At 39.1% G+C, this 19,352-nt stretch overlaps 1 protein-coding gene across 2 annotated transcripts in view; it reads right to left on the reverse strand.

The window, feature by feature from the left end:
- EPHA7 (EPH receptor A7) overlaps positions 1-19,352 on the reverse strand; it is a 163,374-nt gene that overhangs the window by 34,140 nt on the left and 109,882 nt on the right. For both annotated transcript variants that reach the window (XM_083608273.1, XM_083608274.1), the window contains exon 6: positions 659-783. In XM_083608273.1, the coding sequence (XP_083464399.1) occupies positions 659-783 (125 nt within the window). The remainder of the gene's footprint in view (positions 1-658; positions 784-19,352) is intronic.

The following is a 19,352-nucleotide window of genomic DNA, read 5'->3' on the forward strand; positions in this document are numbered from 1 at the left end:
AAAGAACACAAAGGGGTGGGGAGGAGAATTTTGCACGAAAAATCTTTTTTTACACAAGACTCTTCCTTCTGAGCTAACATTTTCTTCCACAGAAATTATTGGAAAATCTTTATATATTGGAACACAAAATCCCGCAGATGAGATCATAAGTCTGCCTATTATAATTAGGGCTGTCACCAATTAAATAATTTTAGTGGATTAATCACCTACATTTTGACTGATAAAGCAATTGGATGTACATTCCTTTGCAAACTATGTTAAAAAACATAGGTCCGTTCTTGAATTTTGAAGGCATTGTGAAATAATTAATAAGTTCTCGTTCATTTTTAGAAGGAAATGCAATCTTAAGACTTTTTTTGTTCCTTCCCTATGTTGCAGTAAACAAGAGGAAGAACAAGTGTGCCCTGAACTCACAGTCCTAACAATTAAATTTGCCATCATTGATGAATGAATTTTGATTGATTGATCTGGTGATTAACTGTTATTGTTCTATTTCCTCAAATACTTAAAAAAAAACAACCATGCATAATACAGACATGATGACAATAAAGAAAACAGTAAGGAAGAATCACAAGTGATAAAAGTAAAGCAATCCCAGTCTGTACAAAACATTGCCCATGGCAGAAGGAAGAATAGTATATTTCAGAGCAGTGCTTACTTTCTCGTAATACTTGATTTCATATTCTGTGATGACTCCGTTGGGATGCTCAGGTTCCTGCCAGGAGAGCTCCACACTCCTCTGCAACACTTTCTCTTTCATTACGCCGCTAACTTGCGAGGGAGCTGTTTGGAGGAGACATGTCAATAAACAATAAGCAAATGCGCTGGAAGTCTCCAATCAAGTGTCACCACTGATCAGTCCCCTGCTGCGTTGCTGTCATTAAGGTAAGAGAAAGCACCTTTCCATAGTTCACAATTCAGAAGCTAATGAATATTCAAGCAGAGCCTTATTACTGCTCATAAACCATAATAGAAATCTAAATTAAAGTGTAAACAGCAAAAGACAGCATTGTTCAAGTTAGTGCAAGGCAGCAATTGATGGGATCAGAATGACAATTAAGCAAATGAATTCTAATTAAACCAGGAAAATATGCTTCCAGATTAATCTCCGGTGGTAAACTACTAGACCATATATTTGTTACAAACGTTTCGACAACACTTGTAACACAAATGAACAAATAAGGAGGCAAAGATGAGGTCATACTTCAGCCCCACATTGTGTCTAATTCCAGCTCAAGTTCAGTCCCATCATATTCTTCCAATAATGCATGCAGTTTGAAAGCAAAGAGCATGCATCGCTGAAAAAGAGATCTGCTTTAGTTGCAGATCTGGTAGCATTTTTCTTTTGAGAAGCTTGCTTGCTTGAATAATCATTTTTAAAATGAGCCAAGTTTATTTAACTGTCATTAAGAAGACATTTATCTAGACTAGGGAACACACTAACCCACTGTCATTGTCAGCATCTCTGTGATGAGATGATGCTTGAAGAGAGACTCCTGAATTTTCAGCTGGACACTGGGAAGAGGGTGCACCCTTACAATGTCAATGTGAACTCATTCACCATAACACCGATGCATGGTTAACACCTGCTGTGCTTTCTCTTTCTCCAGCAGATTGACATAAACATTACCTGACAATGGAAGGTGCCCTGTCAATACTATCATTATAGCAAATTTCTTAAGTCTGTCACATAGATATAGAAATCATACTCAGTTTATCAAATTAGTTTTAATAGATGAAACTAAAATTGAATATGCTAAAAATACTTTTGAAGAGAGAAAAATATTGTGTTTATATTGGGGGGGGGGTGTACTAAACCACAATATTTGATTTGGACCCTGCTTGAAGACTGCCTAATTTGGCTTGGGAACTGCTTTGGAAAAATCATGCTTTGTAATCTTTCCAATTCACTATTCAGATTTTTTTTAAAGGCTGTAACTTCCTTTTTTATGGAAGAAGATAGAATTTGCCCCTCCATAATGGATAAAGCATGTCAATTTACAGGCCGTTATGTCCACCATTTGTATGTGTGTAGCACATCATTAAAGTTTGGTGTGTGTTTTTAAAAAAATAAATGTCTATATAGAAGCATAATTTGATGAAATTTAGGGGTTTGGTAAGCCTTTCTGAGGGGATGGATCCTACCAAATTTCAGAAGGAGGCCTCCAGTGGGTTTCCCCAAAGGTTGCTCTTACAGTTTGGGGGCACTTAAAAGGAAAAGAGAAGAAAAATCCCTTAGCCTACATCAAACTTCCTCAACCTCGGAGACTACAATTCCCATCATCCCTGACCACTGGGTCCTGCTAGCTAGGGATCATAGGAGTTGTAGGCCAAAAACATCTGGAGGGCTGAGGTTGAGGAAGCCTGGCCTACATAGTAGGTCCCCCCTCTCCATTAGTCTGAAAATAAGTGATATGGGAAATTAGACAAATAGATCCAGAGCTTTTGTGCTAGGCATCTATATTGTGGGGGCGGGGAGGGTCAGGTTGGAGGAACAACTAAAATGGATTCATGTTCCTCCCTATGGTTTTGTTTGTGAGCGCTGATCGAATGGTATTAAGGAAGGGACACTTAGGTGGTACTGCACAGAGCAAGCAAAGTATTTTGATTTGAGGAGAAGGCTGGAGTGGGCACCAGAAAGTTAGATCTTGTGAATCCATACCTTCTTCGCTTCGAATCCTCCATAGTCACCCACATTTTGAGGGAGTGGAACATGGAAGCCTGAGAGGAAGAGGGAGAGTTCTTACTCTGCTCCATGTGTCTCTTGCCCTTCCTGTCTAACTCTGCCTCTTTCTTGAGTAAGAGCAACTGGTGCTCCCTCTGTAAGAGCATGAGTGGGCTCCTGGTGTGTAGTGCCCTGGAATTTTCTCCTTGCCCAGCTGCCACTTGCAATAGCTAGGATCCACTGGCAACTCAATGCTGTGCACTGCTCCTGCCTGTAACCATGAAGCTGTACTTGAGCTTGGTGAAGGGGGGTGGGATGCAAATGGCCAGTGCATCAACCATCATGGTTTGCAGCCAGCACCTTGGACATGCCTCATTGTCAGACAAATAATGGACTGCTAACAACAGGGGTATGACTTTTAGCAATGATGATGCTAAAAGACCCAATGTGTATCGTGTGATGCTTTGCTGCTTTCAGCAGTGAATGCTAACAGGAAGAGGAAGAGCAGTAATAACAATGGCTGAATAAGGCAGACTACAGCTATAAAAATCACTTGGGACAAAGCTATGGGTATGAAACGTACACACAAAAGAACATTCAAATCAATTAACAACGTAAGACAAAGAATAGCTAAATGACGAAACTTGAGACAAACAGACTGAATTTAAGTCAAAGTTCCTTCTACAGTTGTTCTGACTTTAATAAGAACAACCAAGCAATACAAGATTCAAACAGAAACAACAGCAAGATTCAATAGAAAAGGAATAGGATTTGAATTAGAATTTGATTAGTATTTGTACAATTTGAAAGGGAAGGGTAGATAAAGGAAGACATTCTGAGTTGGACTTAAGCAAAATAAAAGACTCTTCAGCTACTCCAACAGAATTCTCTCTCTGAATAACTCTTGAGAGACTGAACATGCAAAGGATCAAGAAACATGTGAGGCTAAGACTATTTATTTACTTCGGTTTGGCCCTGGTAAACTCACTCAGGGCCGTCTTTACCCAGGGATGCAAGGGGTGCGGGGCACCCGGGCACCAAATTCTGGGGGACGCCAGGTACCTGCCGCCGAAGCTCTTAACTATCTACCTGTTATGAAATAATAAATAATTTTGATCAAGCTAGAAAAACAAAATACATATATACCTAGGCATTATCAAAGTGTATATCTATTGTTTCACTAAAGGACTTTCAACTTTGTGTGCTCATTTACCAAAGATGTGCTGTGCCAGCGGCGATGCTTGTCATTCACAACAGCACCATGCATGCAAAATTAACTCTTACATCAAAATATTATGTTATGTATTGTATTGAGCTGCTATGCAGCAGAGGGGTCAGCGGCACCTTTGACATGACTGATGTTTCTCCTAAGTAGGTGCCTAAACAATACTTATAAGTTTAAATGTGGTGGTGCTGTATACTTAAGTATAAGTGTATTGCAAATAAATGAGCAAATAAATAAGTTTGTTTCTTTTCCCTCCCTTCTTTCGTAAACAAGAGATAAGGCGTAAGCATGGTGTCTGACATGAGCATAATAAAAGTTAATTTGGGGGCTAAACTAAATTTGGGGGCACTGGGTGGATCTTTGCACCCCAGCGGTGCATATGCTAAAGACGGCCCTGAACTCACCCACTCAGATTACAAGGTAGAGCAGTCACTCATAATGAACCTCTCCTTCTTCCCCCCATTCTTCAACCTCCAATTTCCCCCCTTTCATTTGCTTCATCACCAGATGATGATTCTTTCAAATAAAAATAAATAAATAAATCCTGGTATCAGCCATGGCAGACTCTCTGGAGCCCTCTGACCGTAACATTTCCCACAACATACTGGGTGCTACTGCCAAGTCTGACCATAGGAACCTTTTTCCTCAGGAGTTATGTGCCAATTCCAGGCTGGAACAAGTATTATCCCCTGGTCCTGTATTCATAATCATTAGCTGGAATTTAGAAGACACTGGTCTGAAAGCTACCCTACCCACTGCTGTTGTTTTCTTCTTGAAAAAGACAGCAAAATATGTACAAGACACATACTTACAATCTGACCTGACTTTTCATCTTCTCACCCAGTATTTTGTGTATTGCTGTGACAATACAGGCTGAAATCGCAAAGGAAATTCCCGCTTGGCTGGTTTCTCCACTCAACAAATGAAATAATTTAATCCATCTGGCAAAGGGAAGCTTGGAGGATTACACTGTCCTTGGATGTGATTGCCAAACAACATGAGAAAACTTCACACTTCCTCCATGGATTAGAATAGTTTAAATAGACTGTTTGATATTTGCCAGACTGCTTCAAAGGGATCAAAATATAATTCTTAACCTTCACATACAGGGTGGGGGCAGGAAATGCCCATTCTACCACTCTCCAATATATGCATGAAAAACTGAAAAACAGACTATGGTCTATGCATTGACTTATTAGCATATTACTGAAATTGAGGCTGGGTTTAGAATGCTTACCAGGCCTCTGAAATAAAAGGGATCTTATTCCCAGAAGGTATTCTTAGGATTGGGATGTACTGTAGATTCCAGTGTATTTTAGGCGACTGGGCATATAAGACTGCTGCCAATTTGGGAGGTCGACTTATACGCCCAGTCTTATATGCAGCAGCTTCGCTGGGCAGCGGCAGTGGGCGGCGGGCTCCGCGCGGGGAGGAAGCCACCCAGCGAAGCTGGCTTAGCATCACTGGGCAGCTTCGCCGGGCAGCTTCCTCCTGGCACGGAGCTCACCACCCACTGCTGCTGCCCAGTGAACCCATACCCGGCATATAATACAACCCCCGACATTTTAGAGGATTTTCCGGGGTTAAAAAGTCATCTTATACACCGGAATCTACAGTATTCTAAACTGGTTGTGGTTCTCTAAGGTGTCAGGCAGAGATATTTTTTCATTCATTTACATTAATTATTTTAACTTGAGATCCAACCAAAACCCTTCCCCAGGAAAACCATGTGTGCTCTCACAGAACTATGGCCACTCCACTTTTTTAATGACTCCAATCAAACAGAGAGCACTAAATGTATCAGTGGTACTGCATTCTAAATTAACTTGGGAGTCAAACAAAGAGGACTAAATGTATCAGTGGTACTGCATTCCAAATTAACTTGGGAATGATTCATATTAATGTCAAAGAAACATTTAGTACATGGAGAAACTGATTATTTAAGTATCTTAGCCACAGAAAAATAGCCACAGAAAATCTGTTGGACTTGCACGGATCGAAGCTTTTTTTCTATTTATTTGTTTTTATTGGAAGATTTTCATGGATAACAAAGGTACATATAACATCTCTGGATTTCCCCCCGAACTTGTCACCCTTTTCACATCAAGCTTCAGGCAAAATCAGCAGTGTTTCCTAAGATGGTAGGAAGATGTAGCAACTTTTTAAAGCCAGTCACCTCCCAAAATACTCATAAACATAGATGAGTAAACATGAATACACAGAAAGATAAATTTCTTGAAATTGAGCTTAGTTTTCTCTAAAATGTGTGGAAATTTTTTTTAAAAAAATATTAGCCCATCTTTCTTGTACTCACTGGGGCAGGAGGGAAGCAAAATAAAATGTATGAAGTGCTCAGAGCAACTCAGAGTCCCATATTATTTCTCAGTACAAAATGAAGTATATGAAGTGAAGAGCCTTATGTGAAATGAAATGCTTTTCACTTTAATTTAACCCAAGTCCAGAATAAAACATACCAATGAAAGCAAGGAAATTGAAAAGAGAAGTGAGAGTTTATTTCCAATCTATCAGCAAGTGAAGCACTGTTTCTGGTGCTAAAAGAAGTTTAATGTAAGCTTTTTGGGGGCTTTTTTTAAAGGCTTGAACAAAACAAAATTACTCAGCCATTTTCTCCTATATCGCTTTCAGCTAAAAGCCTGTAAATTAATAACTTGCTTGCTGGGTGACATGGGCCAGTTGTTCTCTCTCACCCTGACCTGCCAGACACAGACTGTGTGAAAGTACAATGGAGGCAAGAGAGCTATGTACGTAGGCCATCTTGAGCTCTTTGTTGGGAAGATAGGACATGAGCAAGCACAACAATGTATTTCCTGCCTCATCCTGTCAGTAAACTGAAGCAAAAATAATTTATTTACTCTAGTATGAAACTAGGAGCTTCTGCTCAAAATCTAAGAATCAATCCACAACAAAACAATGGCTATATTTACAACCAAGGATAAGGCATGGTGTGGTATTGAGCCTCCATGGACCTGTGGGAAGCATCAGGCTTCTGTGAGCCACCTTCATCTTTCCACATGGCTGGGATGAATGCTTATGCCAAGTTTAGTTGGCCTTTAAAGAATCCCAGTTTAGCAATCCTGGTTTTTTTAATTAAAAAAATGATTAGTTAAACAAGCCAGATGTGTTACTCATGACTTCCAAGTTGGCTGATTTAGAAAGTAAACACTGTCCTTAATTGCAGAATCTTTAAATGTGAATCTAAACTTGACTTAAGTGTTCCTCCTGGTCATGGCAGAAGGGACATAGCCCACAGAGGCTTATCAACATAGTGCTCAACCATTCACTGAGAACCTTCCCTGTGATCTTGAACTTTTAAATCATGTATCATGTATTCCAGAATATCAAGCTCAAATATGTGAGCTTCTCTTATTTCAGAGTTGCTCAACCATACTATATTAATTCTAGACCAGTGAGCACCCCCCAATGAATCCTTTGTCCAGTGGTACCTCGGGATAAGTACTTAATTTGTTCCGGAGGTCTATTCTTAACCTGAAACTGTTCTTTACTTGAGGTACCACTTTAGCTAATGGGGCCTCCTGCTGCCGTCGCACCACTGGAGCACGATTTCTGTTCTCATCCTGAAGCAAAGTTCTCAACCCGAGGTACTATTTCTGGGTTAGCGGAGTCTGTAACCTGAAGCATCTGTAACCTGAAGCGTATGTAACCCGAGGTACCACTGTATTGTAGTATGGTGAGGTTCTGAGAATTATCTTTTAGACATTTCTGGGTCTGCTCAGCTCCAAAGGTTTCCTAGAGGAAATTTCTATTGTACAGATGGACACCAATAGTACTATGCTCTCTGCCTTGGCACCTAGCAGTAGGAGGGCTGATCAGTGGAGCCCCAAGGAATTTCAGGACTTCAGTGGAGCTTTAAACCTCCCATTTAATGCATGTCTTGGTTTCCTTGAGAAGGAACAGGCTATGAGCCCCAGGTCTTGGCATTTTTTGCCCAAGCTGGAGAGGTGAAAGACTTCACATCCAGCTTCTGATTATGTAAGATGCTAGACGGTTGAGCCAGGAAGTCAGGTTCCACCATAGATAGGTATAATCCTATTATACCTGTTATTAATCCTGCTCCTGCAGTTCCAGGAGATGCATTCATCTAGCTTATTGTTTTACACTGCATCTTTGTTGGCATTTTATGGAGCCCCATTGATGGTGAGCCACCAGTCTGATGTCTCTGGTAGAGTGCTGCATTTTGGAGACGTGGTAGGGTGCACCCATAGAGGGTGCAATTACATTGAAGACAGTCTAAGACTGACCAAAGGGACTTGGGGGCTACTGTTTAGTTGGTCAGTTGCCTATACCCCTGTCTTTGTCCAGTATCAGCCACTAAGGGATACTCGTAGACTCAGCCTGTGGGTGATAACCCCTTCTTAATTCATGTGTATCAGTCTACTTACACAGTATCTTGTCTGTACTTCGGAGGGCCTTGTCATCAATCACCTCACCACCCGAACCTCATTGGTTTTGGTTAATTTGTTTGAATTATTCTGATTTGAAGATTCTATAGTTGTTATTTTTAAAAAATAAATATCACCCATTGCCATCTTTCTTGTCTCAAGTCTTCATGGGTGTCTTGGCAGAAAGGCAACCTGTTGATAGCTAAACACAGGGAGACTAAAGCATTAGGAGGCAAGACAGAACCTACTTCAGGAACACTTGACTGCTCATTACAGATTTCTATCACTGTTTTATTTTTGGTGGCTGAAAGGCCCTTAAATTACCTGCTTTTCCTAGGGGAGCATTGGTAACTATAGCTGCTTGAATACATTTCCAAATCAAGTGAGGAAAAACACAAGGTTAGAACTGAACTGTTGTAAAATCTGGACCAAAAATGGCACTTGCTGTTTCCATTTCATTTGGTTAATTGGATCATTTTAGCATACACCTTGTTAACTGTGCATGTAAAAACTACTCAGGGTTGAATTTTATATATGCTAATTTCCCCTATTATATATTCTGTCATATTCATTTCGAGTTTCTGTTAAACACCTCTTTAAGTGGGAAGTAGGAATCAATTGTGTGCCATTATTTCAATTTCCAAGTTTGAGAGAAAACATTACCAAAAAAAAAAAAAAAAGAATAAAAGCATTATGCGTGAAAGTAATAGCTGTCATGGGCTGGATTGAGACACATCAAAGAAGCGTTTCAGTTTAAAGAGTTGTAAATTTAAACAGGGAAAACAGGTAGAGAAAAAGGGGACTCCACGTCGCCATCTGGCAGCACAATGTTATATAGCACATACAATGCATATACTGTAAACTGCTTTTTCTTTACTAGTCTAGCTGAGTCTATCTGAGTTACAGATGATGCCTACAAACATTTTCAGAACTCCTCCATTTTTGTGTTACTGTTTATTTTTTGTGATTTCTCTGCCCTGCATCTTCCAAACCAGCTAACATACAGCTTTAATCAACAGTGAACTGAACTTGAATTGCAGAAGATGAACAATATTGACACGGATGGAATCTGCTGCTTCTGTGTCAGAATCATAAATGAATTCTGACCTGTTAAGCATAAACTCAGAGATTCAGTAAACAAACTTATCAAGAGACAATTGTGTGCACCATATGTGAGCGTCCAATTTGCATTTTGTACATTTCTTTAGCTGAGGTGCCTCAGAATTCAGTCTTTCCCACAGGAACGGAAGTTTCTAAGCCGCCCTCACCCCCGCAACAGAGATACTTTCCCCTTTTGAGTTTACTCACTTACGTTTTATCCTTTTTCTTTCACTATCCATCTTCCATGACAAGTGTCAATTATGGCCACAAGATTTATGGGATGGAAAGATAAAGCACAATTTACAAATCATTTCTTGGGGAAGCAGACAGGTGTAATGACAGAAACTGCTTTCTGTAATTGAATTTGTTGCTCTATCTATTCAGTCACACAAGGATGTCAGCTTCAAGGGTGTTAGGCATGTTGGTGGTGGGGAAAATCTTAATTTATGGCACAATTTTACTGGCCTTTTGGCAATGCCATCTGGTCTTAAACTTGTCTACCAGCATGGTCACAATTTGGTGCATTAAAATATTATTCTCAGTGCATAAAACCACAGCTTTTATAGGTTGCACACTGCAGTGATTAGCTTATTACAGAGAGATGCCCAAGGGACACTTTAATACATTTCAGTCTCGTGAGAAAGTGTACTTAGTTATTTATTCTTGTCGGGTGAGCCTGAAATAAACTAGAGCTGAGTAACAGGAAAAGCAAATTAACAGCGAGACAAATATAGAGTCAAATATTAAGTGCAAATTGTATAAATAGTCCATCCAGGTGTCAACAGAAAGCAATAATTAGTGCTGTGCTGCAGAGTTGTTAAAATTGCCATGTTCAAGGATGTAATTTTGCGGCAGGAACTACAACATCACTTAGTATGAACATTCCTAAATTGTTTCCAAATACCTGTGAAATTTAATCAGGGGTTCGTAGATGCAGCACTTCCCACAGATCTCACAGATCAGATAAACACACACCTTAACCCTACTTGGCAATGGCATAAAAACCAATGACATTGTTCAAACGTTTTATTCTAAACTTATTTTTAAAGATCAAGGCCTATGTGCTCACTACACTGCCAATCATATCCTTTATTTCCTGTAAAACTGCTGATAGCAGCCTGCAAAACTTTCACACAGGGTACCTGTAGAACAGTTTCACAAAAGCAATTTCAGAGCTTACACCAATTGGACTGTATCACTCTTCCTTCCAAAAATGAGACAGATCAAAATAAAGAAACAGAAAGAATCTGATATTAGGTACTCGTATTTCTGCTTGTGGCTATTGTTGATGTATATGAATAAGTGTGCAAATTTTCCTTATAGCTGCAACTCAGCGAACAATTAACCCCTCTTAATCATCCAGTACCACCCCCCCACACATACACACACATACTGGCCACACACCCAAGCCAACATGCATAACCTTCAGTCCCCACCATTTCTCCCCCCCCCAACTTGTTTGCCATCTTGAATTTCCACAAGTGGGGGGGTCAACTCCCCTCTTCTTCTTCTTTTGGCAATACAGTCATACCTTATAATACGGCCGCTTCAGGTTACATGTTTTCGGGTTGTGGACAGCGGGGAACCTGGAAGGGGTTGCTTACGGGTTTCACCACTCGCACCGGCACAGAAGTGCCAAAATTGTGCCAGCGCAGATGCAGTGCTTCAGAATGCGAACGCTGCGGGTTGCGGATGTGCTTCCATCACAGATTACATCTACAACCTGAGGTTCCACTGTACAATTGTATCAATATGGAACATGTATGGTATTTAAATAGGTATTACTCAAAGTAGATGTATTGAAATTAATAGGCCTAACACCATCATGCTGATTACTTTCAATGGGTATACTATGAGTAACACAGTCATAAACTACCCTATATAGCCATTTATTACTTTGAGAGGTCATTGCCGGTGTGAGCCACAGCTGGTAGACTCTGGGTAGGCTGCGGGCAACTGCCTTCTTCCCTCTTTTCTGACATGATATATCTGTATATTGCAAGGTTTAGCTGGCGATACATTACAATGTTAGAAAGCAGATATCGCCCAGTCCTAATTATCACCTTCATGCCCTGCCTAAGAACTTCTAGAAGCAAATAGTTAATAGGGAAGAGAATAAGAAATGCTGGACTAGATAGACCTTGGACTGACATAGCAAGGAATACTTCCTTGATTTCAATTGGAGCTGGCCCGTCTTTTGTCCTTCCTAGTGAGGGTGGCCAAATGCAAGAAAGGACAGGTCTACTGCACCTTTAATACTTGTATTGAAAAGGGGAATTTAAACAGCAATAACTTGTCTTCTACACAACTATTAAAGGCACATGAACCCTGTCCTCTTTTGCATCTGGACACTGTATTGCTCTCTCAGAAACTGTTATGAGTGCTGGAACCCAGCCCACCGAAATGGTGCTTCCTAGGCAACTCCTCATCATTTCAATCAAATAAGTCAGCCTGCTCCTAATCAAGTCCCATCAGACTTATTTGAAAGTAAGCATGCGTAGGATTATAGCTCTCTCTCTCTATCCAATTGTGTACTGGATTGTGATCAAAGTGATTTGTCCTACTTGAAAATTATACAGACATCTTATTGCCTATAGTCCTTTCACAGCGGCAATGAAGCCTAACATGGATATGAAGGCAACTGCACAATATCTACCCAAAGGTTAATTTATTGTGTAAGTACTTCAAATCAAAGCTGCAGCTGAATGCATTATTAAAGAATGCATAAGTTGGAAACATTTAGAAATCATTTTGTTTTCTGATTAGTTCTCTTAAAGAGAGGGGGTAGATTCTGATTTTCAGAATTACATCATGTAATCTCATGGACTGCAGTGGAGTAACAGAAGCACATCAGAATAGAATCTGGCATGCAGAATGCTATTTCCATATGTAGTTTTAGCTCTCACTAATGCATGACTTGCGAAGCATTTCCACATCATTAAAAAAATTAATTATTGTAACCAATCATAAAGCACTCATCATTAATACTCCTACTCAACCATTTTTCAAAATCATATTAAAACTTTATCAGGAAATGATTATGCTATTTTTGTAAGTACTTTTGTCTACAACTTTCACAGACTGTCTAGAATTCACAAGTATAGAAGATGTAAAGGATAACTAGTTTAAACAGCCTTAGCTTACCTCCCACACAGAGCCACTGTTCTCAGTGTTTCCAGACACTGAAGCATTTAAAACCCAGTTCCTTGTGTTCTTGAATATGTACAAAAATAGAGGAATGGCACATGTGAAGAAAATGTATTATTTTGACAGACTGGGAGACTAGGCAAGGAAGGTGCACAAGCAGAAGATAAAAGCAGCATGTGCCCTAGATTCAACTCCTTTCACCTCAATCAAAAACAAATAGTATGTGTGCATCTTCTCCTGGATCAGGTACAGGATAAAAAAGTACAGCACTGCATACGCAGTTTTGAGAGCTAGGTATCTGAACACAGCAACTCCCACCATTTTACTAGGCAACAAATGAAATAAAGAGTATTATAGTTCAAATTGTGTGCACATATGTGCACATCCATGTGCTAGAATGTGAATTCATTTCCCTGCTCCCCACAAAGCAGAGGGAACCATTGTTGACAAAAGACCCATTCGGGCATCTGAGGCTTACAAATGGGGGCTTAAAATGGGGAGGGTTCGCACAAGAGCTCTTCCGCTCCTGCCAATTCTCGTGCAATGCTGGCTCCACTTCAAATATTTCTGCACTGGCTAAAAGCTCAATGCACTTAGAATCCTTCTTCACGTCTTTCCTTTTAACACAAGAAGGTGGGATGTGGAGATGTATACAGAGATGTCAGGGAGGGCTTCTGCCTCCCCCCCCCCATTAAGGTCACACAAGGCCACTCAGTGAGCTTCATGGCTGAGCAGGGAATCGAACCAAAGTCTCCTAGGTTCTTGTTCAACACTCTAACCACTACACCACTCTAGCTCTCAAAGTAACACAATAATGATGTTATACCAGTATAAATTCAACTGAACTTCTATTGCAGGGATGGGGGATTTGTGGCCCACCAGATGTCATTGGACTAAATTGCCAGCATTCCTCACCATTAGCAATGCTGTCTTGTGCTGCTGTCTTGTGCTCTACTGAAAACAAAATATTGATAGGGCTCAAAACCTACAATTGCTTAAAGCTGAGTGGGGGTGGAACAAATCATATATATGAATAAATTTTTTCCTCAAATAACTGCAAATTGCACGTTTGATTTGAGCCATATCATGTGGGGAGCTTTAAGCTGTGTTTCCTACATTCTCTTCTATGTCAATCACTTCAACTGGCTAGTTACTGAAGATACCATTTTTTCCACCACTTATGCAGTTGTACCTGCAGAAGGGATTGACACAGTGCTCATGGTAAACCTCTTCCTTCTGTTCTCTTCACTGGCTCATAAATTACACCTGGCTAGTCAGAGGTGGGCAGTAGTGATCTTGGAGAAAGAAGATGTACTATGTGGATTCATATTTACTCATCTTTGAATTCTACAGGCTATGCAATGTCATTCTGCGGTACTCAGTTGGTTTATTTACCTGTTTCATGAGCCACCTTTAATTCAGTGCTAAGAAACAAGCTCATTGGAATATATCTAATAAGCATGATTTGTACAAAATGAGTATGTGCAAACAGCTTTATATTTACAAAGTCAGGTACATTCTGCTCTAGAGATTATTTCATTTGAAGGCACTGGGACAGATTTTGACTGAAATAGTATTGATCGACACTTAAATATTTATTTTCTTTATAAATCTCTTATTTACAAAATCTATATTGACTGTTCCCTAACATGTCGTGTTTATCCATGGGTTTAACCAACCATTCTGTTTTTAATTAGTTTCATAGTCTGAAAAGGAAAATAAATTTAAACAGCAATTTCCTCTTTTTTGTCAGAAGAGATTAGTACTTATGTAAGTTTTTGTTTTTCTTTAAGCATCCAGACTATTAGCCTTCAACAATGCAAAACTGGGAAACATAACAGCTCCTTGGTCACCCCAAACACTCTTGCTAGTTTGTATTAAAACCGTTTCCACATAGTAACACTTCATATTGTCATCTTTCAAAGCTATACACTGCAAAAATGAAGAATGGATTGAATAATTGCTAAACGCAGCCACAAAAGTAAACCAGAAGCCCTTACACAGCATCAAGGAATTCTGACACCAGGGCGAAGAAAAATAATTAATTTATGTTTTGGATTTATGGGGGCCCTTAGTGGCAGCTTGGGAATGAAAAAACACTGAGAAATAATCCTCCTGCATACTTGACCTTACCTTTCATTTTCTACCATTGCCTGATTAAATTTATTCCCTGTTGTATACTATAGAAATGCAAATTTTAGTAGGAAACCTGCTGGACTTACCAGTTGCTGGGGAAGCTAATTTAGGCTACCAAATAGGTGGTGGCAATGTATTTATTGACATTTGAGGGAAGGGGTTACATAACTCATTGCTGGGCTGTGTTATCTGACGTGGTGGTAGAGGAAGGAGAATCTGAATTTGTTTAAAACCTTATTTCACCTTTTTCACATTTTAAGAAAAAAAAATGCATCTACCTTTTTATGATACTTAACAAGTTTCTTCTCCCAAAATCATGCTACATGGTGGTCATTTTGGAATTAAGAAAATGGTGGCCAGTCTGCCATGAGTAGAACTACACTGTTGCCTGGCTGGCACAAGAAACTGCCTCCACTACCCAATACTTAATGAACACAGCCCAGTTCATACCTCTTCCTGAAAATAGAGAATGGATCCACAAATACAGCATCTTACTACAGCCCTAACATTGATTGAATGCAGGCTGTGAAGATACAGAAACATGCATGTATGCAGGAGCCTATTAAATCAGCTTCTAACTGCTTAAAATTTACAAGGTTTATACGTCTTTATTGGGTTCTCTGATTTATCTGGATTCCATTCTTCTCCCATCTCTCTATGTGAAACTTTTGTGGTCTGAAACTACCCTAGGATTTTTTAAGATTTCTGAGACATAATAATGAAAAATGGAAACATTACAATAGCTACATAACATGTAAATGCATGGATTGGTTCTCTTTACCAATATAGTTTGGCATTTATCACAATGATCCTTGTGTGCAGTTTTAATCATTTAAGAAAATAAATTATGAATGTTCAAAGAAGAGAATTTCTTTGAAGCACTAGTTCTGTTTCATGACTAAGGTGGTAGTAGCATTAGAGAGCTTAGTATACAAAGTTCGCCGGAAGCAGGAATTAGTACTGGTATAAACATCATAGGTTTATCATTAAACCTTGGTTAAATTCCTTAAGCCTCATCCTGAATCTGTAACTAAGCTTACGTATTTTTAGCTATTCCTTGATTGGCTTAATTCTCCTATTGCTGTCTCTCCTCAGTAAAAGTTGGATTCTATGCTCTTTCAAAAAGGAACCTGTCTTTCTCGCTTGGGAAACATGGTAAAGTGCCTCTTACACTGATGGCATCATATGTATAAATAAGCAAGCAAGCAAACAAACCATCTTTTACTTAACACCCAGCTTTTATGAATTATTTTACCTCAGTTCACAGGAAATCTGTTCTCTTTTTCTATGGCATGAACTTTCTGTTGCCCTACTTCATTTATAACATTTAGGCATTTCAAGTTTTGTTAGGTTGCTTCCTTCTCCCAAGAACTTCTGATTAGGTTAAGTATTTAACACAATAGTTGTGAACAGTTAAATTTTAAAGCATACCCACAAGTCACAGGAAGAAGAAAGGGTCAATAAAGCAAATGCAAACACTATTTCATTTTTTTTAAAAAAATCAGCAATGGTCTTAAAAGCTGGAATGGAGAATAATCTATTTAATGACACTTTTGCACCACAACCCTGTAAATCTTAGATATAACAAATAGAACAAACCACTCTTCTAATGAGTCCATTAATCATGAAAGTGAAGGGAGGCTCAAAAGGGTTACAATTTCTTAAGAAGGAAGGAGCTCATCACTGCCAAAGTCTCACTAGTTATCCGTGCCATGGCAGCAATTCTATTTTCGATTAACGTTGCACCACACTTTCTAATCCAACCACTAAATCTCCTTTTCTCTTCTCAGCATCCTAGTAAATGGAGCTACAACAAACTGAAGGAACGTTTCAGGGAAAATAATCAATCTTTTTAACGTCATCACTGAAAAATGTCTGATCTAAATCCAGTTGTAATGTAGTGGGAGTCTTTCTGTGGAAACGGGATGAAGAATCTGTTCAGGATTTCTCTCCCTTTCAAATGAAAACAAGATACGCTGAATGACCAGCCTGGCTCCCCCTGCCTTTCCCCTCATTCCTGCAATTCTTCTAAGAACTTTGGTTTATATTCCTGACTGTGTCATGTGTCCCATTACTTAACTACGTTAGTCTTAGTCCAACTATTAATGGAAAAGATAAATGCCCCAAGTAATAAGAATGAAAAACCTCTAACCTGTGAAAAGTTCCTTCTCATGGTAATAAAAAAAGCAAAGAAAAGATAGTGCACAAATGAAAGAGGTCTGCTTCAAGTCCCAGCCAAACAAACTTCTTATAGCAACAGGATGTGGAGCACTGCCTCTGATGACAAGCACAATGTGCAGGCAGGTTTATGTAAAAGAAGCCAGTCCTTCAGCAAGTCTCATCCCAAACCAGCTAGGGTTTTATAGGTTTGCATTGAGGCTGCAATTAAGTGGACTAGCATAAAGCGGCCCAGTATTATATTGTCCCAATGTAACATCACAAATGCTGAATCCTAAATATTGGTGGATACAACCATACAACCAGTCTTAAGATAAGTGAGTCTGGTCTTCATCTTTAAAAAAAAAACCACACACACACTGCCCTTCATCAAAAGATCTCCGGGCAGAATAAAGGAGAGGTTTTTTAAACAAGCAATCAAGTGGTATATCAGTGTTATGGGGTGAAAATAACAAATAATCCAAAGCAGGGTCTCCTCTCTGTCGTGCTGAGGAATTGAAATGCTCTTCCTTGGCAACTCTGCCAGTCACCTTCTTTGGTTTAATTTTTGACATCAGTTAAACATCTTCCTTCTCTGTCAGGATTTGAGAATGATTCTGGTGAAGTGGCTGCCGCCTGTTTCTTTGCTGCATCACTTATAATATTTTGTCTCTTTTCAGAACTTAATTAATGTTATTGTTTTAATCCGATCAACGTTTTAAATGAAATTTTATGTTTCAGTAACAGCTTGGAGGATTTTTTAAATTGAAAAGAAGTATATAAAACATTGTAAATGGACAAATAACTTTAACAGTCCAGACCACTGCGATGAAACGTTTTAGAGAGAAAAACTAAAGCATATAGCTAAATCTCCTCCATTTCTTGAAGTTTAAATGTGATCTAAATGGAACTACCAACTCTGAATTTTATAGTAAAGTGTCTCACTTTCAGTTAGTGAACTGCACCACAATCCTACGAATATTTACCCAGGAGAAAGTTCAGTGGGGATTACCCCCAGGTAAGTGTACATCGGACTACAACCTTAGTGGTAAAAAATTCCACAAAGACCATTTGTGCAGGTGGATATAATCAAATTAGAGACTTCCTGTTAGCTCCCATGAAGAGATACACTAAATAAAATGCAGAACTCTGAGAACGGCACAGAACTTCTGGACCTTAAGGCGTGTCAATGTAAGCTTAATTGTTTACATTGAATTATCTTGATATGTTGTTATAAAATGCATTTTTAAATTATGAAGAGAGAAAATGGCAAGATTCATATTGGTAACTTTATGGGAACACTGCGAGAAAGATAGTGTGAGCTTCTGTTCTTCGTCAGAAACAAATAACTGGATTTGGATAAGATAAATCAAATTAAAAAGGCATGATCCAGGCAAAGTTAAGCACTTTTTAAGTCCCCCTGATTTCAATGAGAAAGATTTAACCACATACTTAACTTTTTCACTGAACTAAATAGAATGCAGAAGTACTTAACTTTGGCTGGATTGTGCCCATAATGCTTCAACAACATGCAGCTTGATTTTTTCATTGCTTTTCGAGCACCCTCTTTATCAATCCATTTAACTTCATTTTGCTGCGTTCTCTATCTTTGGCAGTTGTCCAGAGGCCTGAAGTCTTTGTTTTCTCTCTCCTTTCTTTAACAACTCTAAACTTTAAAGTGGTATACTCCCCCTTCCAACCACCACCCTTTCTCTATTTCTTTAAGGCATGCCTTTTATGTATGGATTTAGCCAGTCCAGCTTTCTTCTTTTTAAAAATGTTCTGTTATCCCTGTTTTGTGTTTGGGTTTTCAATAGCTCTGGCCTTGTCTGACAAAACCACAGAAGTACCGGCATATTATTTAATCCAGACATCCTGTGCGGTGGTGATAGTGAAATGTGCTCCTATCCAGTACGAATTGGCTCATTTTGTTTCAGACCTTGTTTGTTTGCCAATCTGATAAACTTCAGCCATGAATGGAATGCTTTTCATCCATTTTGTTCTAAATTGTTTTTATAACAAAAACAAAATCGTAAGAACTAATATGGAGTCTTTCAGAGTCTCACAAGGAACAAGAAAGGTGTAAAATTAATGATTCCTAGACCTTTCACTGTTTATTAATATAATGAGAGGATTGTTTTTACTAGACAAAAGCTACATATTTCATCAGGAACCTATTTCAACAATTTCAGATTAATTTTGCGACTGGACAAAAATTCGGAGATGTACTTGACAGTGAACTAAATGGAATTAATAGCACTTGCTTGTGTAGGTAAAGGCACTAAGAAATAGTTTTCAGGTAGTCACAAAATTCAGCTGGAATTTTCAGTATTCATATATGACTGCCACCATATACCACAGTAGAGCATGAAACTCTAATCTCAGTGTTGTGGGTCTGAGCCCCACATTGGGCAAAAAAATCATGCTTTGCCGTGGTGTGGACTAGATGACCCTTGTGGTCCCTGCCAAGTCAACCATTCTCTGATTTTATTATTCATAT

Source organism: Podarcis filfolensis (genome assembly GCF_964270895.1).
Source record: "Podarcis filfolensis genome assembly, chromosome: 3".
Lineage (NCBI taxonomy): Eukaryota > Metazoa > Chordata > Lepidosauria > Squamata > Lacertidae > Podarcis > Podarcis filfolensis.